Source organism: Anthonomus grandis, chromosome 7, assembly GCF_022605725.1.
Source record: "Anthonomus grandis grandis chromosome 7, icAntGran1.3, whole genome shotgun sequence".
NCBI lineage: Eukaryota > Metazoa > Arthropoda > Insecta > Coleoptera > Curculionidae > Anthonomus > Anthonomus grandis.
Window position 1 is genome coordinate 25,877,860 of NC_065552.1, and position 14,181 is coordinate 25,892,040.

Consider the following 14,181-nt stretch of genomic DNA (forward strand, 5'->3'; position numbering starts at 1 on the left):
GATTCTTCACCAAGTTAAAGGTGGCTGGAAAATATCACTCATAGTTCGAACCAGATTCTCTATCCGCTACCAATTTTAAATATCTAACTACTTTAACAAAAGCACAGTTTGATGATTTATATAACCTGTTTTAGAAGGAGATTTTTATCTCCATATAACGAAAAAACATCTATTTATATTTTTATTACAATTGCGTGATAAGTCTTCTGATGAGTTTTTAAAAAGTATCTTTTATTTTGATAGTAGACAAGGAGTAAGTACGATAATTAGTGCAGTTAGACAATTAATTTTTGGAGGGCTTATAACCCAACGAACATTGGGTTACAAGCAATAACTTGGCAAGAATTTATTCATTGACATGTAACATCTTTTTCAAATGCTTTATACAATAATACACCACAAGAAAATAAATCTATATATAGTCGTTGTTGATGAAACAGACAGTTATATTGAAAAATCTGGCAACTAGAGCATTGCGTCAATCTTACTCTGACTATCTTTTAGATATTCATGGTCCATATTTCTCTGACTCAAGAAATAATGATGCTTCTATCCTTAGAAATAAATTTGATCGAGATACTAATGAAATTAATTAATGGTTTCGCGAAGGAGATACTTTCATGGTTGGTCACCGTGATATAGTACCATAAATACTTAATTTTGAATCATGCGGCTCTTCTGCAGCTGATTTTCGCAGTCAAGCACACTCGACATCAATGCAGTTTATCAGGGACCACTTTAGCACCAATAATTCGATTTCGAATAGGTTTTCTTATTTTATTGTTCATATATACAATTTATTAACACTATTTGAGGATATGAATAAAAATAACAGACTACAATGACGACCAACTAAAGTAATAGTAATAATCACTAAGTATTTAAAATAATTTAGACTGGTTTGTTGTAAATTGAATGCTCTCATTCCGTTTTGGCGGTCCCATTTGCGGACGTACCATTTGCCTTCGCTTCCTGAATGGTCATTCTCTTCGGAATAAATACAGGATCTCCCAGTTTAATTGTTCCCTTTACTCTTACTTCGCAGTTAATCCCCATCGTAGGGAGGGTGTTTGGACCATTACTCATACGATACCTAAGAAAATATAAATGAAAATCATTCGTTATAACTTAAGATATTGCCTTACGTCTCTAAGGTCTTTAGGGGCTCCCTATCGCTACTTCTGGAGGCATTTTCAGGATCTACTGTGGTCATAATACATCTGAAAATATGATTAGAATATAAGTAGAAATCAACTCCACAAATTCATGATGCTGAAATAGCGTCCTTAAAATTATCTGAGTTATTAATGTAGTGGGTTGAAGATAGAAATGAAAGTCTATACTATATTATAGTTTCGGTTGAGTCATATAATGTATGTACTCATGGCTTTAATATAATTAATGTATCTTTCTTGATTCTGTAAGACAATTAACTCTTTCAGTCTTAAAGAAGATGAAAATATACGTCGAAACGTTGGCTAATTATAAGTTTTGTATTTTCTTGATTTCTTTCCTTAACCCAGTCATTCCACAAATTATTCACTATAATTACCTAGTGCATTCTTTCACATTTTTCAATACAACATCCCCAATTTTGATCCATTCCCAATCGTCTTCGGCATACGGTTTTAAATTCGGCCCATCAACAACAACATTTGGTCTGAAATTATCGACAGTAACGCTTGATGTACCGATTCTTTTGTTCAGGTCTCTAATAGACTGATGATTCACCAGCAAAACGGCCGTTAAATCTGAATAGAGTCCCGTGGAATTGCTGGATAAGTTCGTGTAGTAGTCGAGAATAGTCTTGTGTGTTTTGCTAATATCCCTGCGTCGACTCGCATCGTGGAAACCTAATCTTAGTCCTGAATCTTTTTCGAGGATGTATCGGGAAAACCAGGAAGCAGCCTCGTCTCCGCAATCTATGGCATAGATTTTTTCGCCTTTATGTAACCTAGGTTCAAAAAAAAGTCATTCATATGCAGGACTGCCAAATTTGTTTTTTCAATTTTGATACTTTTAATTTAGTATAGGAGGAAGTAGAAGAACGCCATCGCTTTTTCTTTACCTTTGATTTCGGCACTCAAGACCTGAGTTTACCAAATCTGTATAAAATAGATTTTTTCTTCTTTATTTAAACTAAGTTAAAAAAAAGTGAATGTTGTTCTTATATATGACTGGCAAATTTTTTTCTTGTGTGCCTAATGGATTAACATTTAATAGAAAATTATAGGCAATTCCTTAAAAAAAGAACGATAATGTTTCGTCGATTCACCACTCGACCTCCAGTGAGTGCCGCACACGAAATAACTCTGTATATATAGTTTTAATTTGGGTCGAACTCTAGTTAGTAAAGGGAGAAATAGAAGAATTCTTTTGAACTTTCAATTTTCGCAACCTTGACCAAACCTGTATATGGAGAATCTGGCATCTATTTAGTTACTAACGGTCTTGTATACACATGGTATAGAAGAACCCTTAAATCAAAAAAAGGTTATTTGGAAAAAAGTAATTAAATTTTTTTTTCTACGGTTAAGAATATACAATACAACAAATATATACTACATATTTCCTTACCTAACAAAAGACTCAGGATTTACATCATTATTAGGTATTTTCACATAAAGGGTTCTCATGGTGGGCGCATCAACAGCCAAATACTGGTCATCATGTATTGAAACATCGATCAGCACCATTTTTGGGTATGTCCTGGCAGTGCGAAACTCATTGTCGTTTTCGGAATAGACCACTAGACATCTGAAATTTGTACTGATTGGTGGATATTCATTGAGTCTACTTTAGAAATTGCAAATTTTAAAAATGCTAATACACTATATTTAAAAATATTTTAACGAAAAAACAAAAAAAAAATTTTATAAATAGGATTTTAGTTAAGACATTTTATTAAGCATTTTTTACTTAATAGTTTAATAAAGCAACATTTCTGTTACCTCGAACACTTTCTCAACTTCAATTTTTCATGTTTCAGGCGTTTAAAATAAAGTTAATTTCATTCCAGGAATTTGACCTTATTGATTGTTTTTTTATGGATGTTGGGGTTATATTATTTTATTTTATTCCCCAGAACAATTAACAAAATTTTTTAAATTTTTAAAATAAATTACCCATTCTCCGTGTTACTTTCTCTACTTTACAAAATGGTGTCGTCAGATTTTCAAACCGACGTTTCGTATTTAAGCTGTCATCATCAAGTTTGTTTTTTTAAATACAGCTCTGGATTTTTTATTACGGATTTTAAGAGCCCCTTATGTTCCTAAACCAATGATGTATCGCATTTATTCAAAAATTTTATATTAAGGGATATTTCCATAAGAACTCGTGTTAAACAGAAAGACAAAAAATATATTTTTAATAGGATTAAAAACGTTTTCCTTACAATAACAACAAAAAAAAGGTTAATAAATAATACAATAATTAAAGTAGCATTTTGCAAATCTTAGGCTCTGAGATAAATATGTAGAAATTTTAGCTATTATTTATGAAAGTGGCGGTGCGTTTTCCACACTGACCATCATTGTTTATTTGTTTACTTTTAAACTATTAAATATTTTGACAGTTCACTGTTAGTTAATTTTTTCATTGGATTTCGTTCATTATTTGTTGGAACATCCACAAAGACGACAGCCGCATTACACTTATTTTGCTAATATTAGTAATAATTTAGCTCAATACGGAAGTTTTGTTAAACCAAGGATTAAATATGGAAGACGAGTCGATCCCGAAGAGGAACAAATTATCTTAGACACTGTAAGTTTTAAAACCATTGCAGAGTAGAAAGCAAAATGAATAATTTTAAATTATTTTTAAGGCAAATAATAATCTCCGAGCTTCAATTAGAGTTTTCTCAAACGAAGTGGCACTACCTCGAATGACAGTTTGGAGGATTTTACATAATCGTGGATATACACCTTACAAAATTCATATTAGTCAAACGCTAAGACCTAGCGATGCTGAGAGACTCTTAGAATTTTGTTACTGGTTGCAAGATAAACTTAATGAAGATGCCAACTTCCTAAATAAAATTATAGTGACAGATGAATGTAGTTTTTCAACAAATGCACTATTTAATAGACATAACGAACACTATTGGTCAATAGAAAACATAAACAACAAGGCAGAATCAAGAAGTGAGACCTCAGGGACAACAATCATTTAATGTATGGGTCGGTATGTAGCACAATAAAATTATCGGCCCGTTTTTTCTTGAAAGAAATCTAACTTCCGAAAGATATGCAGAAATAAGGATCAATATAATGGATTCCTTAATGGAAGAACCTTTGTATGTATTACGTTAACTATAGTGGCAACAGGACGGTGCACCACCCCATAATGGACTATGCGTCACTAACTTGTTCCCTAACAAATAGATTGGAAACCAAGGGCACGTACGTTGGCCTGCTAGAAGCCCCGACCTAAACCATTTAGATTACTTTCTTTGGGGATTTGTTCAAAACCGTCTTTATCAAAATACGCCACAAAATCATGAAGCCTTACGTCAAGACCTAACAAGGGAGATCAGGGCTATCCCCGCAAGGATTATTCAGCGTGCGATCCATAAAATTTACAGACTGACACTAAAATGGATCCAAGCAGGCGGCTTACTATTTGAATATTTGCTTTAATTGTGTTATTTTTGAACCTTTGTTAATGTTTAAGCTTTTTTTATTAATGCGTTGTTATAAAAAAAGCTGTTTGTTTTTAATCCTATTAATTTTTTTGTCATTATTATAAAAAGTTTGAATGAATCTTGGTTTAGGAACATAAGGGGCTCTTAAAATCTGTAATATAAAATCCAGGGTCGTATATAAAAAAACAAACTTGATGATGACAGCTCAAATACGAAACGTCGGTTTGAAAATCTGACGAAATCATTTCGTAATATAGAGAAAGTAGCAGTATGAGAATGAGTAATTTATTTTGTTATATCTATTCAAATAGAGTCGTAAAAAAATAAAAATGAAATCGCAAATATTCGGTTTTTTCCAAATATCTTCGGGACTATTCGAAGTTTTTGAAATTTCAAAAGGGCGTTTTAATGAGAACCAAATTGCGCAACTTTGCCTCAATTTAACCGACCTCGTATCTTTTCTAGTTTACGATTTCCTAATGGTGAGGCTCGAATTTGGGACACCCTGTACATATTCAAATTAATTCTGATTATAGATTCTCTCGGAATTTTAAATAATTTTACAAAGAATTTTCAAAAATATTAAAATTTCTAAAACTAGATGTAGGGAATATTCTTAGAAGTTTTTTTAAGATTGGATTTTGAATTTAAATTATTTTAGCAACGAAGGACTAATTCTTTTATTGTATATCCTCCTTCAGAAGGCAAAACTGATAATAAAATGAAAGACAAGACATTTTTAATAGTTTAAAAATTATCAGAAATTTATTACCTGTAATTGACATTTTCCAGATAATTTACATTTTAGTATGGAATTAATATTCATCTTTTACAAATCTACGATTTGTTGCTATTTTTTCTACATGCAAATTTGATAAATGTTCATGGAATATACTCCTATTTTACTATTAAGGTAGAAAGGTGTTGAACCATAGAAGATTCTCTTTATTTATTCATCTCAAAGTGAATACAAACATAGTTTCAAATATACTACAGTACTATAAAATATACTCACTAACAAAAATTTACAATTACACATAATACAAAGCCGACCACCAAAAAACTATATAATTGAAAGATGTCTAAAATATACTGCGATCCTCCAAGAACTCATTAATATTGTAAGTGCCTTACTAACCAATAGGCCGTGTATACTATCCTTTTAAACCTTTAAAAATCAAGACTCATGTTCTCCCTGGGTAACTTATTAAAATAATTCTCTGCCAGAAACTCCAGGATCATTCTGGCATTTGTTCTTGGCAACCAAAGGTCCTCACTACCTCGCGTGGCGATTCCATATATTTCACTATTTGTAGCGTATTTGCTTTTATTTTGATGGACGTATAATAAATTTTAAAGAGTGTAGTTACAAGGAAACTTCAGAGAGATTGATTAAGTGTGGGGACCCCAACCAAGCTCAGAATCCAAGTAGACATCCAGAAACTTTGTGGTCTCAACCACAGAGAAAGGAGCCTCATCTGTTCTTCTTAGTGAGAAAATGATGTTGTTAGTTTTCTCTTGGTTAAGACTAAGCCCATTGTTTTGAAACTATTAGTCAGGAACTAACTGTACCCCGCACACCAATATGTCCGTACTCTCCCCAAAAGTTTCGCCGCTCACAGACACAGGCGTCATCAGGAAATAATATATATTTAACTACTCTTATTATATGGCAGATCATTCACATAAATAAAACATAGCAATAGCTTCAGAATGGAGTCCTGCCACACCATATGTGACAGGTTTTGCAGAGGACAACACAGTCTTTAAAGCCACCATCTCCGAGCGGCATTTCAACAGCATTGTTACTAAATTGATAGTATATAAATTTATAAGTTAGCAGATCAGGCAACACACAGTCAAAGGCCTTGTTCAAATCACAAAAGGTGGAGGTTAACATACCCCTTTTCCCCAAAGGCATCAGAAATATAAGATACTAGATCGATTATACTTGACGCTGTCTTGTCCTAAAACTAAATGGCTGATTACAGAGTAAATAGTGTTGCTCCAGATATTCCAGAATTTTGCTAGCAATGCAGTTGCATTTAAATTTATTATAGCATTGATTATCAAGTTATTGTAATGTCTTTTAGCAACAGTTATAGCGTTTTCGTATTCTTTTTTTAAATTTAGAACAATAGATATTTTCAGAATAGTAATGCTTCCATTCCTTTGCTCAGGTTTTCCAATATGCTACCAACATGAGTAATAATTGTAATAGTTTTTAAAACGCGAGACATTATGAGCAAAAATATTGGATCTACTTTTTTACTAAATCGTTAGCTAGTTCGCTAGCTCCACTCTTAAAAAAAAAGCGAAAAAAAGGTCTTTTTGGACTTTGCAATTCGTATAATTTCTGAGTAACGGTAAAATTTCTTGCTGATTATTTCTTCACACAGCTAGCACATTCAGCTATTTGATACTGATTTAGCTACGTGAGATAAATCTTGGTGAGGTACTAAATTATATAGGGTAGTCCAGGAAAAAGAGTTAATAAATTGGAAAAGTAGACTTTATGAAAACATTATTTTAGACAAAAATTGGTTTTCTCACCATAACTTCTAAGCCCCCTTATGTGTCTTATATCTTTTGGTGTAACATTTTAATGTTACGGTACGATATTCTTAATATTTAATAATTGAAAGTTTCCTTTTTTACTCGCAAAATGATGAATATATAAATTAATAGCATTTTGCCTTATCTCATAAGTTCATAGATGGCACTGGCTTACACGTGTGAAGTTAGCAACATTTTGGCAACACGTAGTTTTTAAAGTATTTACTTAACTGATTATAAATATTTAGATTGTTAAAATAACTACATCAAATTAAATAAAAAATATGGTTACGTCTTACCGGTCTCTCAGCTGATTAACGTTATCCCCTTCATCTGCCTGCTTCAATCCAAACTCGGTACATTCAGCCTTAACCAACTCGATTCTGTGTCCACTTTTTAATGGATACAGATTGAGCTTGGTGAGTTTTCCAACTTCTTCCCAGGACCACGGGATTATTTCTTTCTTTTTTTTCTGGTAGAAGTAGGCCGCCGCCGCGGCTAATACCGATGCCACCGATACTAGGGTGAGTTTTACGCCTAGGTGCATCTTGGATGCTTAAAACTGAAACCAGCAACAGGGCTAAATATACTTCTCTACAGTTTTCACTTACTGAGTCTAGGAACTAAAAGTTGTGTTGTGTAGTGATATTTGAAATGTTTTAAGTATGGATGCGCGGTGAGTATTTTTATCTCTGTTAGCGGAGCGCTTTTACTTCTACGAGTCATTTAGTGCCAATATCTTCAAAATATGGAAATTTGTCCGAAACTAAGAAAGTTGGAATTTTTATGTATAAATTAGATAATAATTACCTATAATATAAAATATATAAATGGCTACAAAATACGACCTCGACAAATTACCCTAAGAAGGTATGTGGCAAAATTTAAAGAGAAAGGAGATGAAGCAAACTTTAGTTCAAATTTTGAGTCTAGCTAAATATTTGCTAACCGCCGCTAGAATTAATAATGGGTTTACATGGGGAGAGACACGAAAATTTGCTTATCTGTATGCCAAAGAAAATTCTACAAAATTGGTTAAAACATGAAAAAGCTTCATACGAATGGCTCTGGGGTTTTTTGACTAGGAACCTGGAGTTATCGCTTTGAACCCCGAAACGAGCCTCTTGTCTTTGTCAGGCGACAACCTTTAATCAACACACAGTTGGGGAGTTCTACAATTTACTCGGAAGACTCGGAGAATATGACATTTAGAGCACCCCCAGGATCCAGAACTGTGACATATCCAAGTGGCTGGGTGGCCAGTGATAATTTCGAACTTTATCTTTTGCATTTCATAAACTTCGTAAAATGTAGCTTAGATAAAAAGTTTCTATTAATATTAGACAGCCACAGCAGCCATTTATCTCCCAGAGGTCTAGGTATTTGCAGGAAAAATGGGATATTTTTGCTAACAAGACCACCAGATATACGAGCCATCGGTTACAACCGTTAGACGTTCGCATATATGGACCCTTTAAAAGATATTTTACCAATGCTTTGCTAAAAGTTTACTGATGATCACTTTCTCACGGCGAGGGTTACCGATCGACCTGACCCTCATCATTACGAATGAACACCCGATGCAACTCCAGTACTTCCTGACGATACATCTCCAGGCCCCACATGCAAAAACAAAAGTTCCAATAGATACACCGAACATGGAAGAGATTAAAAATGACCACAAGCGAGAAGAGCAGCGAAACAAGAAAAAATTAACCTGAATAGTTCTTTGCCTTACCTATCTTTGTCGGATGAGCTAACTAATATAGTGGACCAAATAGAATATGAAAGAGAAGAGGAAAATTTTGTTGCAGGTTACCCTGCAAAAAACGTCAATGATTATGTGCTAGTTCGGTTTATGTCGAAAAAATCGGTCAAATAGAAAAAAAATTACATTTGTTTACCCTGATGTTGAAGATCAATTTCTGGTATGAGAATAAGATTTCATGAAGTTTCCACCTCTAAATTTTGTTAGTGGAACCGCAAGACCTACAAGAAAATTAGCTTTTTCTGTACGATTTGAGAAATTTTGCTAAAATTGCTAAAATTTACAATGTTAACTAGTTAGTAATTTCTTCATGTAGTTAATTCAAACAATAATAAATGTCTTTAAAGTAATTCGTAGTCTTTAAGAGTATTAGTTATCACTTGAATCAAGGCTCCCGGACACTGTATCAAACAAAGTGAGTTGGTTATGTAGGATACCATAAAGAAATTTTTTTTCTGTTTTAATTAGAATACTCATTTAATTAGATTTTTTTTTAAATTTTTTTAGAAGTGTATTAACCCTCCCTAGCTCCCTTACATAATAAAGAAAAGAGGGGTCAAAAACATCTTTGATGCGTTCTAGGCAGAATATTTACAGTTGTAATTCTTTGTTATTATTTGATTTTTTTGTTTCCTGTAAGCTCAACAGAATCTTCATCCGAACTGTAGTTATTTAATTTTACGAGGAGGAGCCGGTGATCAAAGGTATGAAGTGTTTTCGGAAACTCTAATATTAGCACACTTACTAAATCATCGTCATAGGCTTTATTTAATTAATTTATCCAAAACTGCAGTCTGTAATCTATGCGGTGCTGTAATCTAACGAATACGTAATTTTTTGTATTTTTAATGGCATTTTATTTAACATTAACTGAAACTTTGATATGATTAATCGAAACTTCTTCTAAACAATAATCTTTCATGGTTTTCCGAGATGTAAGAAAACTAAGTAACCTCAGTACATAAATGGAATATAAAAGTGACCCATGGATCGAAACCTCAAATTAAGTGAATTTTCCTTTATACTTAGAGTTTCTAATTCATACAGCAATACGTCATGATTTACTACATAGAGTGCCTTTCTTGGATCTATATAATTACAAACTATTCACTCTTGATCAAGATATTTTCTAACGTCAATATTTGCCAATATTCTCTTTATTTAAATATTATTTTTTCTCTCTATTTTATAGGTCAGTAATTTGCCGTTAATGATTTGGCTTCAGAGTGAAATACTAGACAAGTGTTATCAACCCTTATATATATATTCACTGGTGGTATATAAGTCTTATATATATTATTGGTGGTAATTATATTATTAATCAATTTAATGAAGATTTGTGTCCGGGGAGACTGTTTCATTTAAGGTTGACAGTGAAAGAAAAGTAAGAAGTAAAATGTTTTCCGTAAAAGCTTATGTGACAGCAAATTAAATATTCTGGTAAAGGATTATTTTCTGAGACAAGAAAAGACAAAAATTTAATTTCTTAGAGAGTGCTCAAAGTGCATATTAAAGTTATTATTTCTTTTATATGACATTCATATTTTATGGATGTCATATTGGATTTTACCAGACTTAAATACTCTATTTTTATAATAAAAAATTTGCTACCTATTTCTCTTTCTCATGGAGGTCTTAACGAAAGTACCCGACATAATTGTTGGATAATTTTTTAGTAAAACGAAAATCAATTCAATCGTACGAGTATTTCAAATATTTAGATTTTTGTAAAGCCTTTGACAGTATCAAGATTTTTTCAATTAATACAAAACTGTTGAATGTGTGTACAAGGAAACTTAAAATGAGTTTTTTTCTTTAAAACTAAAATTAATATAATTGTTTATAAAATATTTTGTTTTTTGTAAAGCCTTTGATATGAGGCTAAAATTAATAAAATCGTTAACTGGTATTTGTGATATTTAGATTTTAATAGAGCCTTTGACAATATCAAGATTTTTTCAATCCGTTCAAAAACTACTCAACAAACTCCAAAACAGTTGCACGAACAAGGAAACTTGTTACGATTTTGTTTGATAAAGAAACTCATCAGCTTTCATATGAAACCAAAATCACAACACAATCGTCTTTCGAGTTTGTAAAATATTTATATTTTTGTAAAACCTTTGGCAGTATCGTTACCGGAGCTATTACATGAGTGAGAATATTTTCTATTCAATATTTTAAATCAATTTCTTGCAATAATATTCAACAAATATTTCGGATAATTTTCATAAGGCGTCTATGAGAAAGAAAGAAATGAGTAAATTTTTTCATTACTTTTTACCCTAAAATATATTTAATATGTAAGTGTGATACACTGTTGAAATGATGATTAAAGGGACCATTTAAATTTAGTCTAATTCAATAATGTTATAAGAAAAAAAAAATTTTTTTTGAGGTCACCCTCGAATTTGAGACACCCCGTCGATAAAGTTACTTTTTTATAATTTAAGCAAATTTAAAATTCTAACATACAATCACCTAGCACATGACTATTATATTTTTACATTCATATTATTTAAAAACCACAAAATCAAGCTGGTTAACTAAACAAAAAAAAAACGAAATTATTTTTATAATAGGACGACCTTCCCCCAAATATTTTACCATGACAAACACAATGTCTAATATTAGAGTTAAACCACGAAGATTCGCCTGCTTTATCTGATCGTAATAAATTTTTAATAAAACCCGATTTGTTTGCCTTGCAAATATATCACGTATATACATACGGAATCACAAGGAAAATGTGCCATAAACATCTTTTTTACATAACTTGTACGGCCGAAGACTTTTTGCGTTATCAGTTATTTTTTAAGTCTAATAGTTTTTTTTTACTAAATATATATTAACGTTATTGCCCTTGTTTCCACAATTAATTATTATAGAGGCTACAATGTAGATCTTTGTATTTAAATATTTGTATTAAGCATATAGCATCACAAGTTAAATTTATCCTATATTTTATGATATATATCTATAGTGTTAAATAAGCTAATTTAACAATACACATATTAACATCTAATGAAAGTCAAATAATTGTACTAATGGCACAAGAAATGCACTATATAAGAAATTAAAATTAACTTACCCTTATGTAAAGAACAACTTCCCTGAGAAAAAATTATATTAAACCGGTGGTTTTTTTTCTTATCGACAAATAAAGCACATGATCAGTAATAAAAGCCGATGCACTGGTGCTGAAAATAAAACGGTGTTCGAAGCACTCGCAGTACTACTGAAATGTTATTTAAAAAAATTAGCTTGCCATTATAGGAACTGCGGTTGTAGGCAACCAAACTTGCTCCTGCCTCCTGCTAAGAGAAAGTGTATTTTATTTTAATCAACGGACCATTGTCCACTGTCACAACGTAAGTTGCAATAATTAATATGAATTAAAATTACATATAAAATTATAAATAGAACCACACTATTTGTATTATATAAATAGGTCTTTTAATGAACCAGTCGTGCCTCACTGAGGCTTACCAGAGGCTAATAGCATTAGAAAAACTAATTAGGCGCTCTGGTTTGAAAAACTTAATGTTGTTGTATTTGAAACTAGGAGTGCTGGGCACTCCTTAGTAACGTGGTTTACAGTTGCATCTTCTTCCCAAAACCATCGGCATTCCGTGCTGTTTGCAGAACCCACTAGTCCCAGTTTAGCAAGGGAGTCCGATTCCTCGTTTCCAGCATAGCCTGAGTAACCAGGTACCCAGACAAGTTGAATCTTGCAGCCCACCTTTACCAGACACTTTATTGCAGTATGAGCCAAACCATTGCAGTATGAGCTTGTAGTTCATCTTATCCTCTGTAATAGCCAGTTATATGTCCTCTTAACGTGGGGGGTTTATAAACGGACCACTGTTGCTGGCCCAAAGAAAAATATCTTATATTAAAGTGTTTTTCTTCAAGGTAGAAATAGCAGACTGTAGGGTGTCTGGCTTAGTGGCAAGGAAAATATCAGTATTAACTTAAAACACTTGTAAATTTAAAAAATTTACATAGAAAAAGCAAAATAAAAAAAACATATTTTTTTACATAGGAGTATTATAGTTACACTAAATAGAGAGCAAAATGTTAAAGTTAGGATGCGATATCGCCTGCTAATTGTTGAACTTCGTAGACGGGAGATGGTTCCACAGGTGAAGAATATAGGTGAGCGACTGCTCTCTTGATTATGTTTTTCCTGATCTGCAAGAATGCTACTCGGACAATGTTTGTTGCAACCTGGTTAGCTTAGTGACGCTAGCTAGCTTGCAACCTGTAGCTTAGTAACGAAACCCATCTGCCATCTCATAGAGGGAAAATTGTTGTATTTGACTAAGATAACCATACTTAACCAAGATAACCACTTTGCGGATCAAATTTGAGGCTTGAGGGCGCCAGTTGACCCTGAGCTAGATATAGATAAGAGAAAAATAAGAACAATAGACAAACACACCCAACTTACCTAGACAAACTAGAACACAATACAGCAGTCCACATGTAGATGGTAGTCAAGGGGAACTTTCGGAAACGGTATTGGGGTAGTAATAAAAGTTACAGACATCGAACAACTAGTGATAGATAAAACAACATCAAAAAGTGTTAATTCTATACAAACCGAAAAAATAGCAGTCTGGAAGGCAATAAAAATAATAATAAACGGAAATCAATACAACAAAGTTATAATAGAAAATAATTATAAAAACATCATAGAAAACTAGGATGGCAAAAAAATAAAAACTAAACTAGATGGAGACATAAGGAAAGACATGGAAATATTATTAGAAAGAAAGGTTAGCATAGACATACAATGGAAAAAGCAACACGATGATAACAAAAAAATACCGCTAGGATGAGTACGATTAGCAGGATAAGACAAACATAAAGAAAAAAAGTGAAAAATAGAAAAAAAGTAGACTTTTTCGCTGATTTTTAAGGGGTTCAGCACTACGGCACCGCGAGCAGACTTGCTCTGTCAGTAGGGCCGCGACGATGGCTTCAGGCCAAGGTTAGTGGGTTTCCTCGACAGTGGTTTCGACAGAGTGGCGAATGGCATTACAGCCGTAAAACTTGAAAGTTTTTGTAAATTGATACCGAGAGGTATTTTAATAATCATGCTATGGAAGCCTCAGTGAACTTTCAAATATTTGACACATATTGGCAGCTAGATACTATCTAGATGGTGTTCCATCCAAAGTGCAACCTGTTTCATGTGATGTTC

At 32.6% G+C, this 14,181-nt stretch overlaps 1 protein-coding gene across 2 annotated transcripts; it reads right to left on the reverse strand.

Moving 5' to 3' along the window:
• Positions 1-763: 763 nt before the first annotated feature.
• Positions 764-12,227, reverse strand: LOC126738623 (mitochondrial amidoxime-reducing component 1-like). Of its 2 annotated transcripts, none has more exons than XM_050444048.1 (6): positions 12,064-12,227; positions 7,504-7,766; positions 2,578-2,757; positions 1,553-1,954; positions 1,146-1,220; positions 764-1,093 (listed from the first exon to the last, which is right to left on the reverse strand). In XM_050444048.1, the coding sequence occupies exons 2-6, from the start codon at positions 7,749-7,751 to the stop codon at positions 922-924; spliced, it is 1,077 nt and encodes a 358-aa protein (XP_050300005.1). In that variant the 5' UTR covers positions 7,752-7,766; positions 12,064-12,227; the 3' UTR covers positions 764-921. The 2 variants fall into 2 exon arrangements, with proteins under 2 accessions (XP_050300005.1, XP_050300004.1); XM_050444047.1 differs by having other exon boundaries at positions 2,578-2,769.
• Positions 12,228-14,181: the final 1,954 nt, after the last annotated feature.

Bases quoted from the DNA above. Each gene is read 5' to 3' on its own strand.
- LOC126738623 (XM_050444047.1), bottom strand. From the start codon at position 7,751: ATGCACCTAGGCGTAAAACTCACCCTAGTATCGGTGGCATCGGTATTA. The intron at 2,770-7,503 runs GTAAGACGTAAC...TCCACCAATCAG, and splicing joins GTTAATCAGCTGAGAGACCG to TACAAATTTCAGATGTCTAG. The intron at 1,221-1,552 runs GTAATTATAGTG...TCATATTTTCAG, and splicing joins AATGTGAAAGAATGCACTAG to ATGTATTATGACCACAGTAG.